The 17,404-nt window shown below is 43.0% G+C and overlaps 1 protein-coding gene across 4 annotated transcripts in view; it reads left to right on the plus strand.

Annotated features, from left to right (window-relative positions):
• ARHGEF7 (Rho guanine nucleotide exchange factor 7) overlaps positions 1-17,404 on the plus strand; it is a 139,717-nt gene that overhangs the window by 85,517 nt on the left and 36,796 nt on the right. For all 4 annotated transcript variants that reach the window (XM_054719970.1, XM_028148819.2, XM_028148823.2 and 1 more), the window contains 3 exons: positions 10,371-10,465; positions 10,702-10,797; positions 16,609-16,731. In XM_054719970.1, the coding sequence (XP_054575945.1) occupies positions 10,371-10,465; positions 10,702-10,797; positions 16,609-16,731 (314 nt within the window). The remainder of the gene's footprint in view (positions 1-10,370; positions 10,466-10,701; positions 10,798-16,608; positions 16,732-17,404) is intronic.

Genomic DNA, 17,404 nt, shown 5'->3' on the forward strand with positions numbered 1-17,404 from the left:
TAACTAGTTTTGAAGTGTGTGATGATGGTGCGTTATCATGAAGCAAAATTACTTTGCCGTGTCTTCTGGCACATTCTGGTCGTTTCATGATCAAAGCATGGTTCAAATTGATTATTTGTTATCAGTAGTGGTCAGTATTAACGGTTTCACCTGGTTTTAGAAGCTCATAATACATCACACCTTCCTGATCCCACCAAACGCAGAGCATTGTCTTCTTTCCGAAGCGATTTGATCTTGCAATCGATGTTGATGGTTGACCTGGATCAAACCATGATTTTGTGCATTTGGGATTCTCAAAATAAATTCACTTTTCATCGCCAGTCACAATTCGATGCAAAAAAGACTTTCTTTCATGCCGTTGAAGCAACATTTTACTGATGACTTTTTGGTTTTCCATTTGTCTTTCGCTCAGTTGATGTGGCACCCATTTTTCTTCCTTTAAATCTTTCCCATTGCTTGTAAACTATCGGAAATTGTTTGCTGAGCAACATTTAATGTTTCTGCAAGTTGATTTTGAGTTTGACATGCATCTTCATCCAATAATGCTTGTAATTGTTGGTCTTCAAACTTTTTCAGTTGATCTGGATGTTCTTTGTCTTTCACATTGAAATAATCACTTTTAAAGTGTTTAAACCAGCGTTCACCAAGTATCTTGAGATGGAGCATGTTCACCATAAGCTTCCTGAAGTATACGATAAGTTTTTCTTCAAAATAAAGTAATGAATTAAAACTTCCTGCAAATGCTCTTTTTTTTTGGCACGAAATTCGACATTTTTAAGCATAAAAATATCTATGATAACACCTTCAGCAAATTTGACATATGAAGTTTTGAAGCTTGTTGTCAATACAACAAAATAGCATACATATCAAATCGCATATATCCTATCTAATAAAAGGGTATTAGGCAAATTAACCATCACTCCATCACAAAGATGGCGGCACTCATAGCCACAAGATGGTGGCACCCAGTCCTCTCAGCTCTGCTGGAGTCTCCCAATCCTGGGGGGATTGCCGCTGAGAGTGGGCAGCGTGAGCAGCCTGGCGGAATGCTTGCTTCATTGCCGTGGCAACAAGGCAAGTGTTCCGCGCCTGGCTGCGGATGGGCCTCTGGGCAGCGGGTGCGGAGTGGCCACGCCCCGCAGAGAGCTACTGGTGCACAGATTCGTGTGCAGGGCTACTAGTATCAACATATGTGTAACTCCATCTATTTAAAAAAATCTGCATTATTAACTTGTACACCTAGTATTGGGTAGACTATTTAGGACCATTTGGGGTTTTAGGCATCATTGAGGTCACCATACCATTCTGTTTGCCAACAGGCATTCCATTTACTAGTAAAGATTGCCTCGGAGAGCTGTAGTCAAGGACAACAGGATCATATATAATTAAAGAAAACGTTTGTGACATGCCTGAGACTGATGGATTTTTTAAAAAAATACCCTCATACCAGGGTATTTTTTAAATGTTATTTTTATTTTTTTTTAGAGAGGAAAGGAGAAGGGGAGAGAGAGAGAGAAACATTGATTGACTGTCTCCTGCACGCACCCTGACCAGGGATCTAACCTGTAACCTGAGCATGTGCCCTGACTTAAAATCAAACCGGTGACCTTTTAGTACAGGGGACAATGCTCAACCAACTGAGCCACACCACACCTGCCAACTGAAATTGATGGATTTTGACAATAAAAGAACATAAACTGCACCATCAGGATGGTAATAGACACTTTTCCTGATAGAGATGAGAGAGAGCACTGCTGTTGTAGAAGCTGATGCCCACCTCCAGTGAGGGAGAGGTCTTGAGTCACCTCTTGTAAGGAATCAGGAGTTTCCTCAGTCATTAGAGAACGAGGTCTCTTAAATATGTTGATCTGGGAAGTTATAGGTTCTTATGACCTTACATGTTCAGTGATACATTGTGGTTTTATTTTCCAGGCTTTATTGAATGAACACTGTGACTTAAGACTGTTATGACAGTATTCTTTGTGTATGGGAAGAGCAAACAGTTCTCTTTACATTCATGCCAAATATCATAAAAAGCCAGGGCAGCTTTTGCATTTGAAACTTGTAAATATGGTATAACTAGAGGCCCAGTGCACGAAATTCGTGCACGGGCGGGGGGGGGGTGCGGGGGGGAGGTGGTGTCCCTCAGCCCAGCCTGCACCCTCTCCAATCTGGGACAGCTCGAGGGATGTCCGACTGCCCGGGCAGTTGGGCAGTTGGACATCTCTCTCACAATCCAGGACTGCTGGCTCCCAACTGCTCGCCTGCCTGCCTTCCTGATTGCCCCTAACCGCTTCCACCTGCAAGCCTGATCACCCCCTAACCACTCCCCTGACAGCCTGATTGATGCCTAAATGCTCCCCTGCCAGCCTGTTTGCCCCTAACTGCCCTCCCCTTCAGGCCTGGTCACCCATAACTGCCGTCCCCTGCAGGCTTGGTCCCCCCCAACTGCCCTCCCCTGCTGGCCATCTTGTGGTGGTCATCTTGTGTCCACATGGGGGCAGGATCTTTGACCACATGGGGGAAGCCATCTTGTGTGTTGGAGTGATGGTCAATCTGCATATTACTCTTTTATTAGATAGGATAGGTAGCAATCACTAATTTTAATAAATGTACAAAATAGACGTGCATCTTTCATAAAATGCTGTGGCAAATTTCCAGGACCTTTTCTGTGCTCCAGAGAAATAGTATATCTATCTTTTCCCCTTTGCTCCTTTAGTTGCCTGAAACCTCTGCATACTGGGCCTGGGAGAACACCAAGCCTCTGACCTGATATCGTGTGTGTACATTGAGCAGTCTAACCTCAGCCTTAATTTGCTGCTATTATCTTTTACTTGTCCCTTGGCTTCTCTCCATCTTTATCAAGATTGCTTTCAATTCTTTGACATCTGATGTCTCTGCCCTGACTTGTGTATGATAAAGTCTATTATCTCATGTGCCCTGGGTATTACAGAAGGGTATGCAGCTTCGTTCCCTGTGGCTTTCCTAGAGAGCTGTTGCCCTCCCTTCTTATATCCCACCCACATTTCATATCGACAGTGAGAGGCCTGCTGACCTCTTTGACAAAGTTTGCTCCCATTGTTTTTATATACTTTCCGTGTTTTATATAGATCAGGATCTACATGAAAGTTTTCAGGTGGTAGAAGTAGTCTGGCACAGAGTAGGAGCTAAGCATTTGCTCAATGAATGAAGGAAAAACTGAGTTATTTAACCATGAAAAAGGCTGTCTCATAAAATAATGACCTCCTGATTAAGAGTTATGTAAGAAGTAACTCCAAATAGGACTCCAGGTTTGGGTTGGAAGGCTGTACTAGGTGGTTTATAAGATTCCTTTCTACCCTAAGTCAGGGAGCTGACACGCTTGTGAAAGAAATCCCTTTCTGTAGAAAAAGGAGATAGACCCACAGACAAGTACAGTACCAGGTAGGAAGTAGCAGAGCCAGGATTTGTGCCCAGGTTTGCCAGGCTCCCAAGGCCAGCTCTTCACACATGAGGGTGCGGTCATGCACATCAGCTTGCTTGCTAAGGCCAGCTTTCTGTGGTGACAATATGTCATTGTGAACCTGCACTTTTGCTGCAGCTATTTTTTTTATTTTATTTTATTTTATTTTTTTTTAATTTCTTTATTGATTAAGGTGTCACATATTTGTCCTCATCCCCCCATTCCCATCCCCCAACCCTCCCCACGGATGCCCCCACCCCCCTGTTGTCCTTAACCATTGGTTAGGCTCGTATGCATGCACACAAGTCCTTTGGTTGATCTCTCCCCGCTACCCCACCTTCCCCTACCCTCCCTCTGAGGCCCGACAGTCCGATCGATGCCTCCTTGTTTCTGGGTCTGTTCTTGTTCATCAGTCTATGTTGTTCATCATTTCCCCTAGATGAATGAGATCATGTGTTACTAGAAATATACTTATAAGAACCGAATGTGAGACGAGCGATAATAGTTATGCTGACAGGCAAATGAATCAGTCTGTAGTGAGTTTCTTTGTGGACCAACAGTTCTTTTGAGACCCAATTTCAATGTCCACCAGTTCCTTATGTGTACATGTCGGCACTGACCCCTCAGCTCTGGATAGTGGACAAATGGTGGTAATGCAGGTCCGACTCCCTCTGGTTTGGTCTCGCCCGGACTCAGGGGCACGCGGCCTCACCCGGACCCAGGGGCCCACGGCCTCACCCGGACCTGGGACCTAGCATCACCCGGACCCAGTGGCGCGTGGCCTCACCCGGACCCAGGGGCATGTGGCCTCACCCAGACCCAGGTGCGTGCGGCCTCACCCGGGCCCAGAACCCAGCCTCATCCGGACTCAGGGGTGCGTGGCCTCTCCCAGACCCAGGGGTGCGGCCTCACCCAGACCTGGGACCCAGCCTCACTCGGACCCAGGGGTGCGTGGCCTCACCCAGACCCAGGGGCGCGCGGCCTCACCCGGACCCAGGGGCGTGCGGCCTCACCCGGACCCAGGACCCAGCCTCACCCGGAACCAGGGGCGCGTGGCCTCTCCCGGACCCGGGACCTAGCCTCACCCGGACCCAGGGGCGTGCGGCCTCACCCAGATCCAGGGGTGCGTGGCCTCGCCCGGACCCAGGGGCGCACGGCCTCACCCGGACCTGGGACCCAGCGGGGCTTCGTCTTCTTGATCCCAATTCCTGTCGGTCAATTCCCTCTCAGCAATTCCTTCGGCCATTTTCTCAAAGCTCCGGGGCGGCTGCCGCGGAATTCGTTGCGCAGCGGGCTTGGCGAAGCTTCGGTGCACCTGGTACGCAGCAGCGGGCTGGTCCAAGGTCGCTGCGACAGCGCTTGGGTCTGCAGCGGCGGCCGGTCACCGGGCGTGCACACCTGGCCGCTTCCGGGGCACAGAGATTCTTGAAGGACTCGGAGGTGAGCAAGCGCGGAGTCTCCCACCCCATGTCCCCCAGGGGCTCGTCTGTCCGTGCTTGGCAGCGAGCAGAGCCGTCCCCTCAGCCGGAGACCGCCGGGGGAACCGCGCTGAGCACGTTCCAGGCGCCATTGTGTCACCAGAGCCGTAGTTCTTAAAGTGTGATCTTTGGCTCACCGGCATCGGCATCATCCCACGTCCCCCTCTCTTTTATTATAGTTGTAGAGCATCCGCTCAGCCAGCCCTCCGGTGGTTCTGGATGGTGTCTGCTCTGTTTTCCAGTTGTAGTTTCAAAATTGTTGTGGTAGGCAACAATCAGGCGTCCGCCCTATGCCACCATCTTGGTCCTCCTCTGAAGTTAAGTCTTGATTGTTGTTGGTGTCACTGGGAGGAATTGACCTCCAGGCCAATTGGCTGTGAGGACCCGCTGTGTCTATAAAGGAAGAATTGCTGTGCTGGAGACACGTTTATGGGCCGGGACTTGTTCCAGTAGGGCTTTGGCGCTCATTGAGTCTGCCTCTTGAATGTGTCCCTTATGAGAGTGGTTGAAATCTGGTGTTGTCTCATACTGACCACTAGATGCCCTCGATTCTGGGTCTCCAATGGGGTGCAGGTCAGCTACTGTCTGAGGCCACTCAGCAGGAGTTACAGCAAAAACTGCAGTTTTCTCCTCTTAGCTTGGGTGGTTTTGGAGCAGTCTGACTGGAGCTGCAGTTTATTTGGTTAAGCTGCCACAGGGCAGGCCATTTATATGCAAAAGCTGCTGTTTGGAGCCTGGGTGGGTTTGTAGAATGTGCAGGGCGGGTCTCAGGGAGCAGCGGGGTCTCAGGGCGTCACTAGGCTAGGGCGTGGCAAACAGCAATGGCTGCTAGTCTGCCTTTTCTGCCTTTTCTGCCTTTCTGCGTTTCCAAGTCCCTGCGTCCCGTGCTCCAGCGCAGTAAACACTGATTGCTGGGCGCACCTCTGCAAGAAAGTCCCTCTCACTTTCCGACACGATGGCCGAGAGTCCAGCTTCTCCCCGTAGGCGTCTGGGTCCCCCGTGCGTCCCCAGAAACTGGATTTCAGAGTGATCGGGAGCTTATCTCCCTTCAGGTTGGAAAAAAAAAGCCGCGCGCCCTGTTGCCCGCCACCAGCCCGATTCATGCGCTTCCCTACCTCAGCCCTTCCACGTTTGTTCTTTCTCTTTCCTTCTTAGTTGTAAATCTACCATTCAGCCAGCTTTCCTGTGATTCTGGGTGGTAGACGCTTTGTCTTTTAGTTGTAGTTTTGAAATTGTGCGCCGCGCAGTTTAGTTGTTTAATTTTGCCGCCATCTTGGTTCCTCTCATAAAATTTATTCCGATGCAGCTATTATATTAATAAACCTTTAGCCCTAGCCGGCTTGGCTCAGTGGATAGAGCGTCGGCTGCGGACTGAAAGGTCCCAGGTTCAATTCCGGTCAAGGGCACATGCCTGGAACTGGCTCGATCCCCAGTAGGGGGTGTGCGGGAGGCGGCCAATCAATGATTCCTTCTCATCACTGATGTTTCTCTCTCTCTCTCCCCCTCTCCCTTCCTCTCTGATCAATAAAAATATTAAAAAAAAAAATATTAATAAACCTTTAGGGTTTGGAAGAAATACATCCCAAGACCTTGTGAATCCCCAAATTTAGAAATATAACATAATAACCTAACTTCTTTCAATAGGTACAGTAACATAAAACATTTTATGGCACCTCCGAACTCTTTGAGAGTAAATGTTACTAAGTATTAAGAACACACAGAGATCAACAAACTGCATTAAGTCAGCAATTGCCAGTGGATGTAGGAGTGGGATGCTCCTCTGTGTTCCTTTGGCCTCTGGATTTGTGGAGCGTGGAGGAGCTGTAGGAATTGCTTCCTCTAGCAGCACTGCCCTTCCCTTCCTTCCTCTCCTTTCCCTAGAGGCTGATAGTTTATTTGCAGTTCAGGTCCTGTCTTATAAATTTACTGTTTGAATATTTAAGTACTAAATACAGTTTAAATAGACTGGGTTGAAAGAGAACATGCAGTGATTATTTTTCCTTGTGTGGGGAGGGAGTGACTAGGTGGGTGGGAGAGGGGTTAGAACAGTTGTGCCATTCTTTAGTTCTTCCCATTGTGCTTATGAAACAGGTTTATGTTTTTGAAATTCGGCTTTAGTTTATGTTAATAATTTTTTTTTTATCAGAATCACATCTTAAAAAATTACCTAATGTTATTTATTTTTTCTTACATGTAGATCATTTATTCATTTTTAAAGGACTATCAATGTCACATAAAATAAAACATCTGAAATCTAAAGATTTGCAATGAAAGTTGTAACTCGTTTGTAAAATCAGTGATACTAAGTGCTCCATTAATGGTGGTAATAATGAGTTTCTGTGTGTCTGCAAGTTACTGAAATCAGGCGTCCTTTGTTTTGCTTTGCTGTAATGGCTGATAGTTCAGGGATTGTCTGTGTGGCGTGCCTGATGTCCTCCTTCTGTGTGGCACCATTGTTTGACTGGACGTGGTTCTCCACGCCTTATGCCTCAGGGAGAGCTCATGCTGGCTGAGCTCAGGCTGGGTTGTTCTTCACGGCTGTGGAGTGAAGACTGCTCTTTCTGTGAAAACTGCACGCGTTCGCTGGTATCCTGCCTTCGTGTGGTGGCGCTTTGGCAACCTGTCTGCTAGGTCTCATGGGGTCCTGCAGCAGCCAGAGTGTGCAGAAGTCAAGAAAGGGAAGAAAGGTGATGGCTGGAGTACACCAGACGTGCTGATGAGCTTAGGGAGGAGGGGCGCGTGGCCTCCTGGCAGAGTGGACAGTCAGCGTCAACATGACGCAGTCAGCCAAGTCTTGGTCCTGCGTTGGTGGAAAAGCTAAGTGTAACTTGGATTGTTTGGATGGCAGTATTATAGAACTTGTCTTTAGCACTTATTTGAAGATAATGTTTATGACAAGTAACAGAAATAACCAACTGAACTGTCTTAATAGGTGTAGCTTTTTGGGAGAGGATTGTTTTTGGTACTAGATACTTTTGGAAGCTTTTACAGCTGTCTGCTCTGCTTAATACTACCATTGAGGAAATGCCATTTTATTCTTCCACTTGTTTTCTCCCACAGTTTCCCTTGTATGTCACCTAGGAACTGTTCTATGTTTTATAAAACGGAATTTTAGTTTTTCAATATTCAACCCAGTGTTGCTAATAATTCCTGATATTTGTACTTAACCTTTGTTTTAACATTGAAAAAGAACTTTTTGTTGTACATAACTGTGACATTTTTATTGTTAGTTCAGGGACCCATTATACTTGGCTTATTACTTCACATTATTTTTGAAGGATAAGATCAGGTTTAAGTATAATTCTCTGATGATGCAGTGGCTGGTGTCACACTGTGTTCTCAGTCCACTAGTGCTTTGACATTTGTGTCTAATGAGTATTTCTTCGAAGAAAGACATTGTAATCATAGGATCAGCACCCAGATTCCCCCACAAAGGAATGAACTCTAGAGTGGCCCCTCCTCCCTCTGGCTCACTCCACCAGTCTTCCATGAATAGACCCATTCAGGGGCGAAACCAGTGTTCAGTGTCACAGTGAAAGAGCCTCTGATTCTCTTCAAATTAAATAGTGTAGTATGTAAGTTATTTAATCAGGTTTGCATTTACTCATGAGTGACTGTAGTCTCTCCTCAGAGTACACAGGAAAACAGTATTGAACAGAATAATAATCCATTTATTAGTGGATTGGTTTATTAATGCTGTAATCTAAGTTTTTAGCATAAAGATTACTTTTTTCTTAAATGTTTAGACATATATTTTTATTATAAAACACTAGGGGGAGAAAACTGAGTGTGTTTCAAATCTTCATATTCTGTACTTTTTGTGTGTGTGGTATCATTAATTTAGGATCATTTGTTAGTTTTAGAAGACATAACACATGTTCGTGCATCTAATAGATCCTCAGAAAATACATGTAATATGATTTCCTGATTAAAGAAGATGCTGGGGATGAAAAGATAGTTGAGGAAGGGATTTCACTTTCTTCACTCATGTCAGGGCCCATAGGAGCCCTGACTCCTGCCCTTAGTCTGATAGCTGGAGAAGGCAGTGGTGGGCAGTGTCCTGTCAGAGAGATCTAGGCTCACATTCTGGCTCTGCTCTTTACTAGCTGTTTGATTTTGGATAAGTTACTTAATCTCTCTACACTTCCATTTTTTCCTCTGTAAAAGGAAAAGGTTTTGTGATATTCTAAAGAACTTCAGACTGTAGAGCACCCTGCTTAGTGCCGAGAAGATAGTAAGCCTTGGTAATTAGTCTCAGGCCTGCCTGCACATCCCAGCTCCACTTGCAGACCTCGGCGTCTTCTCCTCTTGTCCAATGAGGAGCCTTTGCTTTTGGTGTTTACTATTGAAGAGAGCCTCATGCTTCAGTTCAGCTGTTTTGCACTTTATATTTATATCTGTTTTTAGGAATTACTAGTAAGTGATTTTTGGCTAAATTTGCTAACACTAATATAGGGTACCAGGAAACATTTTAACTTAAAATTTGATTTATAATTAATCTGCTATCTTTAAAGTACAGGCATACCTCAGAAATTATTGTGAGTTCAGTTCCAGACCATTACAATAAAGCAAGTATTACAATAGTAAGTCCTAATGTTTTCACTGGTGGAGGAGGGTCTTGCCTTCAGTTTGTTAAATAAACACACCTGTGACTTGTAGTAAAGAGAAGTGCAATAAAACAAGGTATGCCTGTACTGGCTATTTAAAGGTGGTTTTATACTGTAGATCTTTAATTTTTAATAAATATATGTAGGATGATCTGAGTCTATCATATTCTCTAGTGAAGGTCTTTAGTTCCCAGAAATTAATTTAGATTTCCTAGAGCTATCTAAAGAATAAACTTTATATATTTTTTTGGTTGGAATATACTTTATATGTCAAAATGCATAGATTTTAAGGGTCCAGTTCAGTGAGCTTTGACAAGTGTATATGCCTATGTAACAACTACTCAAATCACAATATAGCACAGGTCCATTACCCCAGTAATTTATGTCATGTCCCTTTCCCCCTTGTTACACTTCCCCTCCCCCTTTTTGATTTCTGCCAGTATAGATGAGTTTTGCCTGTTCTTTGACTTACTATAAATGGAATAGGCAGGATGTGCTTTTTGTGAATGGCTTCTTTCGTGCGACAGTGCTTAGAGATTCACTCATGCATCTGTGCTTTTGTGATTATTGGTTGGTTTCTCCTTTTTATCTATAGACTTGGCATTACTTACTGATGAAGGAATTCATTCTAGCCTCATTCTAGGTATACCTGTGTCAAGTGTGCCTGACAGTAAGATAAAGTCAGTGGTATAGCCATGGTAATAGTAATTATGTGGATTTAGTTGTTAATCATAGGGATCTATGATATTATAGAAGCAACAGTGTGAATTGAACAATGGTGATGAACTTTCAGAAACTTAGAAATCTTAATGTCAAGTAATATTTATTCATCATTTATTGTAGGTGCTACAGAATATTTTGGAAACAGAAAATGAATACTCGAAAGAACTTCAGACTGTGCTTTCAACCTATCTACGGCCATTGCAGACCAGTGAGAAGTAAGTTAGATGATAAATTGTGTTAATTGTAGAATAGTCGTCACCTAAGGCTGTTGCCTTGTATTTTCAGAAAATAGAGGGTGAAGTCCTGGCACAGAATTTAGTGTACCAGTTTGCCTTAGACATAGGCAATTTGTTTATTAGGTTAAGACTTTAATAGGGCACCAGGATGGGAGAGGAGAGGAATATAAGTAAAACTGTTTACATATTTTTACTGTTATTTTTCTTGGCTCTAGGTTAAGTTCAGCAAACACTTCATATTTAATGGGAAATCTAGAAGAAATATGTTCTTTCCAGCAAATGCTTGTACAGTCTTTAGAAGAATGCACCAAGTAAGTAAGATGCTAAAATTTACAAAATTTGGATTGGTATAAATGGTATTTAAAGGAACAAATTTATCATAATTTGAGAATTTGCATTTTCAAAGATGGAAACTAGATTATTTGGAATATTTTAGGTATATTACCTTTTATACTTAAAGCTGCATTTTAGATTATCTAAATTTTACAGTTGTGATTTCTGAAGGAGGGATATGCTGACTAGTCAAAAAGGAGAAGGATTTCATGTGAGTGATATTTTTTAAGGTGGTAGGGAAAAGTAGGGGATGAATAACCTCTGAAGAGATGAGGATGGCTTGTGAAAGAGTGTGGAGGCACCAATGGCTTAGTTCCTTACATCCCGCCATGTGCTGCGTGGGGAGGCGTGTGTGCACACACTCTTGAAGGCCAAGTCTTCCCGGTGTCTTCTTCCAGCATGTGTTGTTCCTGGCCATCAGGAAGCTGAGAAATTGTAAAGTACTACATACATAATGTGATGTTTGGAGGTATTAAAGGCTTGGTTTTGTCACTTTTCCAAGATTTTATTTTTTCAGGGCTAGGGGACAGGTGTGTTCTGGATGATCAGACATGAGATTTTTTCTGTGTGACTATTTTATGTTCTTTGTTAACATGAGGCATTAAAGGGTATTTATTAATGCTTGCTGGGTGTTGGATGACTTAAAGTCATAATGCACATGAAAAGATTTGAGATTTTAATCCACCAGGTGATATTTATGCTTATTTATTTGTGGGCTGATAAAGAAAGGTAACACATTTTATTTTTGCATTATCTTTATTTTTGCAGCCACTGGAAGGACCAGAAAACTTTTTCTCTTGGTTGGTATCTGCTTTTCCTTCCAGCTTTTTGTATGTGTCTTTCTCATTCTTGGAAGTGGTCTACCCTGGGTGCCAGGAGCTCTTTAAATTGGTAACAGTTTGCCATGCAGAAAGTAGGTTTGCTCTTTCAACTTTGGCTTCAAGGTTTCATAGAGGAACTTCATATTGGAAGTTGTGGTGAGGAAAGCTGAATGTCAGTGTAACCAAATCCTGGCTCTCAAACAGAAATTGACATTTTTTTGTTGTAATCGTTTGTAACATTTTTGGTTTACATAAAATTACATTACTTACATGATCATAACTAGGGTAGTGTTCCTTTTGGTAAATGAAGGTCATTTGGCAGCAGTGTGGATTTTTTTGCAAGAGGTCAGCCCTATTGTGTACAAAATGGAAGTAAATGTTTGCTTCTCCTCCCACTAGCATAGGTAATGTAGACTAAATTAATATTTATGCAATACATTGGCAATACCTCTTGCGAGCCTCATGTAAACCTTGTGAAATAGGGCAGATATTACTGTTATCACAGTATAGATTTGAAAACAGAAGTTCACGGTGGCAAAGGAAGGTTAATGGTGAATAGCACCAGATGTTAGACCGTGGTCCTTGAGTTTGACTAAGAAAGAATTCAGAGCCAAGAACTCAAATGGGTTATATAGAAAGTCACAGAGGAGGAAGTAGTGAGCCGCTGGGATGCATGGACTCATGGAACAAGATACAGAGGCAAAAGAATGGAGCTTAGGAGAAAGAAAGCAAAGGTGTGTGCTTTGAGGGAACAAAGGGGAGTGGGGAAGGATGGGCCTGCTCAAGAGAGAGGGAGAGCTTGTACTGGGTCCTAAGTCTTAAGGGGTTTTAGCTGTTTTCCAAAGACAGGACTTTTAGGGGAGGTCTTGAGAGGATCTCAGTAGAATATTCATCAGCTTTCCAGGTATGTTCTTTCAGGGTCATGAGCTCTACTGATGGGTTGGCCCTAGGGATCATTAGTTCTTGCAGCTGTTCCTGATGTCAGCCATGGTGTTTGTTGCTTCCTCTGATTTTGCTGCTTTCCTGGGCCTGAAGCTGAAACACAGCTGAGGGCCTAGATGTTCTGAGGCCTAGGTGTTATCTTTAGTTGGACGAAAACTGCCTCTGTGGTCAACAGACCAGAGACTTTGTAACTAAGATTATTTGATGCAGTCAGAACCTCATTATCCTGGGGGCTTAATGCTTAAGGGAGTGGTCATGCAAGGGCTTATATGGGAGTCGAATGAGGCTATTCTCTGGCCCTCTTGGTCCTCCTCCAAGGGGGTCTACCACATTATTAGCAGCATGCCAGGGGAGAAAAGGTGGTGGCGAGTATAGTGAATTCTTACGAAATTAGGTTGAGTGAGGTCATAAAACTCTAGGTCCAGGCTCAGTGGGGCCAAAGAAAGAAAACCTTGTATAATTAAGTAATTGTTCATATATAAGCCATACTAACTTAATTTTAATTGATGAAATATAAGAAATGAAAATCCATTGGCCTAGATTTTAGGTATGTTCTCCTTTGAATGTATCACGGCTGTGGTGTTGGATCAGGTTAACAGCATATGGCACAGCCCTGAGAAATATTATGCAGTCTTAATAATTTGATCGTTTTCATGTGCACATCTTTAACAATGTTCTTCTCTTGTTCATAAAACTTTGTCATCCTTTCATTGCAGTTACCTTCAACCCCCTCAGCTCAGCAGTTGGGGTTACCTGCTAGAGCTCTCCATTCTAGAAGCCAGGCTTTACTATTTCACTTTGCTCCTGAGTATGAACATCACCTGCTCAAATGCCAGTGTGTAGTAGTTTGAAAATAGGTGTGTCTTAGGTGTCTGGATCCCGGTAGAAAGCAGGTGGTCCGATGTATCTCCTGGTGCAGCATCCTTGCTGTGTGTGATGACTGGTCTTTGGGTGATTTGGAAAGGATGCTGGCTGGCCTCTGCGCCTTCTCCTGGAGGGTGTGTGCTTTCCTCCTCTGTGGGCTGGCAGCAGTTTGTGTCATAAATTTGAGGCATCATTGGCTGTCTTATAGTTCTTTTATTTTTCTATTTGTTTCATTTTACCCAAAAAGATTGCAGTCACTTTTAAGGTAGAGAAGATTTCTTTTTAATCTGTTCCCAGAGTCTGAATAAATAGTCGAAGTTTATTTGTTAGGTCAGTGATTATTTATATTACAGATAGAACTGTGGCTAATTCCTGAAGGCTATTAAAACCCTCACTTGGGAGTTCACACTTGGAAAAGAGTCTGCTAGCAGTTCAGATGCTAGTTTACATTGACTTCAGATAAGGATAAATGAACTAAATAGTAAAACCCCAATAAGCCTTGTTATTTCATTACGTAAATGCTGTTGATGGAATTACTGTGCCTTTTCCCCATGATAGTAATGGTGATAGTTGCCTTCATTTTTGTTTGCTTGCTTTTTTCTATACCTGCTGCTAATTTATTCATGGCTTATGTTCATTTCTTTCAATATATTCATGTACAGTAGGTACTTATTAATGTTATATTCTAGAAGTCACTCTGGAGCCTCTAGCCATGCTGCCTGGTCTCGGGATCTCCCTTGATTATCATCCTGCTGCCTTTCACCTTCTCTGTGTGGACGCTGGTGTCTTCCTCTCTTGTTGCTGCAGTCTCTCATTTGCTAGGACTGTCCTGAGGAAAGAGTGCATAGAGACAGTTCATGTTCATACTAATTACGATGCATGGAGGTAGAATTGTTGGAAGTTATTTCCATCCACTGTTTAAGGTTCAGTGTTGTTGAGAAGTCCTGGGCCATTCTAATTCCTGATTCTTTTGTTTGAAACTTGTGTTTCTCCCTCAAAGCCTTTAGTGTCTTTGTTTCTAGAATCCTGAACTTTGATGCTGATGCATATATTGGGTTTGGGTCATTTTGCATCCCTCCTGCTGGCACTTTGGGTTCTTTCCATCTGCCGAATTTTATAATTTCTTTTATTTACTTCTGTTTATTTTGTTTGTTTTCTGTATCTGGAATTTTTATTCTAACATGGAACTGCTTGTCCTGGTCTTTTAATCTCTTTCCCATTAATCTGGGAGATTTCAGAGCTTTATTTTCCAGATTTCCTTTGACCTTTTCAATTGCTCTTTCATTTTAATTTTCAAATGCTCCTTTACTTTACTTTAGTCCTGAATGTTCTTATTTTCAAGGTAGCAGTGTAAGAACATCCAAACCTGTAGAGAATTTTTATAAACATTTATTTGAGCCAAACTGAGGACATACCTGTCAGCAGACAGATAATAATTTGCAGTTTCTTTTTGTGCATTTGAAATTAAGGAGGAGCTAAGGAAGATTACATGGAGATGGGAGAAAGCAAGGTGGGGATTAGATTACAGGATAGTTAAAAAAAGATGAGGCCTGTGTGGTTCAGTGGTTGAGCGTCGACTCATGAACCAAGAGGTCACCAGTTCGATTCCCGGTCAGGGCACATGCCTGTTTTGTGGGCTCGATCCCCAGTATGGGGCATGCAGGAGGAAGCTGATAGATGATGTTTCTCTCTCATCGATGTTTCTATCTCTCTATCCCTCTCCCTTCCTCTCTCCAAAAATCAATAAAAACATATTTTAAAGAAGAAAAGATGAAACATCACTAAAAAGATATATGCTTGGGGCGTGACTACCCACCATGACCTGCCCAGTTAGGAATTTATAATCAGATCACCCTGTGAGGTTACTTTCCATAGAATCCCCCCCGCCTTTTTTTTTTCATCCACAAAAGCATCCTTTTTCTTTTTTATAGATCTTGTATTCTTTCAGGATTAATTACAATTCTTTTGAATATTTTCCTGCTCCCTGCAGACTATAATGTTCCGTTCCCCCCCACCCCTTCATAGCCTCCCACCTTTTGTCCTTCGTTGTTCTCATTAGATTTTTTTTCCCCAAGTGTTTGGTCATATTTCTGCGTCTTCTTATAATTAAGATTGATGCCCTAAACTCTTAGAGAGGAAGTGCTGACCCTGGGTTGTAACTTGTTGACTGTTGGAGAACCCTTGCTGTTACTATTTATGCCTGATTTTTCTCTGGGTCCGATTCCCTCAGGAGAAGAGAAGGCATTTTTGGTTTCCTGGTTTGAAGGTTGCAATCCTTCCTGTCTGTGCTTTGGCGTTCTGGTGACAAAGGAGACTTGGGTGAGGGAGGGTTGGTCAGTGTCCTTTCATGCTCCCTGTTTTCTAAGGATCCCTGCTGGTATGCTCAACCAGTGACCTTCTGGTCCACAAAGGTAAGTGGCTTGCTGCCTCGAAGACCTTTACCCAGTTATGTTTGTGGCCCCACGGCCGAGGGGCAGCCCAATTGCAGGGGGCTCAGGTGTGGTCTTGGAGTTGGATTTGCCTGCCCAGTTATGACTGCTCATCATATGCTTTCCAGCTTCCAAAGTTGGTTCTTCCAAAGTTTCGGCTCTTTTTGTTCTTGTGGGTTGATGCCTTCTAAAGAATCGAGGCAACCGTCATCTGTCATTATAGTGTGGATTTGGGAAGGAGAGCGGTTGATAGATGTGCTCAATGTCCAGTCTTCACCTGAAGGAAAAGGTGGCTTTTGTAATTTTTATGTGTGTGCATATCTTGATGCTACTTTGGTAGAAAACCGTACTAACCAAATAGCCAAATTTTATAATTCTCCTTGTTTCATGCAAAATGTGAGGCTTCATGACATCTACTAGTATTTTCCTCACGGCCCAAAGAAGCCTGGACTTGGGGTTTGTAGCTCTGCTGTGCACAGGTTCTGGCATCTGGATGCTGGAGGAAAGGTTGGGTTTAGTTCACTGTTTTGTAGCAGAGCAGCTTTCAAGGTAGGTACTTCTCCCTACTATATGCCTGCTTTGAACAGAAATATTCTTGGATTTGGATATTTTGCTTTCATAGAGGTGATACACAAGGAGGACTTTATTGCTCAAAATAATCTGTTTGTTACTTAGCAATTTTCCTTCTGTCCGTAAAATTTAGGATTATTTCCTTTGTGTTGCATGTCTCCAGGTTGCCTGAAGCTCAGCAGAGAGTTGGAGGCTGCTTTTTAAATCTGATGCCACAAATGAAAACCTTGTACCTTTCATATTGTGCCAATCACCCATCTGCAGTGAATGTTCTCACGGAGCACAGGTGCGTTCACTTAGACCTCTTACCTGAAAGGAAAAGTCTTCTTGGGGTACTCTCTAAAACAATACTAATATTCACTTGATTATTCAACCATGAAAATGCTGATTACCCCTTGAAATTAGTGTCTGAAAAGTACTGGTAAGAAGTACTTTATTAGAATTTTTATAATAGAAAGGTTATTTTTAAAAGTCTCCCCTTTAGTCTAGAGCCCTTTGGACAATGACTTGAAATTGCTGATAAGTATTCTGGAATGTAGCTGCAAGCTAGATCAGGGTACCAAATCAGTTTTCCCTAAGGCCATAAAACTGGAAGTGCGTGAGACAGATTTTCTGTAAAAACAATAATACCTCATTTAAAACTAGGGCTGGGTTTTATAGGTATATTGAACATTAAATTGGAGACAACCAGCAACCTGAAACAAAATTAAACACGTGAAACAGAATGTACAGGTTTTTTGCAAGGTTGTTATGACAAGGCCAGTCTGTTTGCTGAGAATTGTAAGAAGATTGAGGAATGTTGCAGTCGTTAGCGGATGTTAGCACAAGAGGCATAGATTTTTATTAATACGGTAAGTGTTTTAGAAAAATGTTTATGGTTTCTTTTTTAAACCCTTTTAAGCTAGTGGGCCCAGGTTATCTCACATCTGTAAAAATGTCTATTTCATAGGGCTATTGTA

Source organism: Eptesicus fuscus, chromosome 8 (assembly GCF_027574615.1).
Source record: "Eptesicus fuscus isolate TK198812 chromosome 8, DD_ASM_mEF_20220401, whole genome shotgun sequence".
Taxonomy (NCBI): Eukaryota; Metazoa; Chordata; class Mammalia; order Chiroptera; family Vespertilionidae; genus Eptesicus; species Eptesicus fuscus.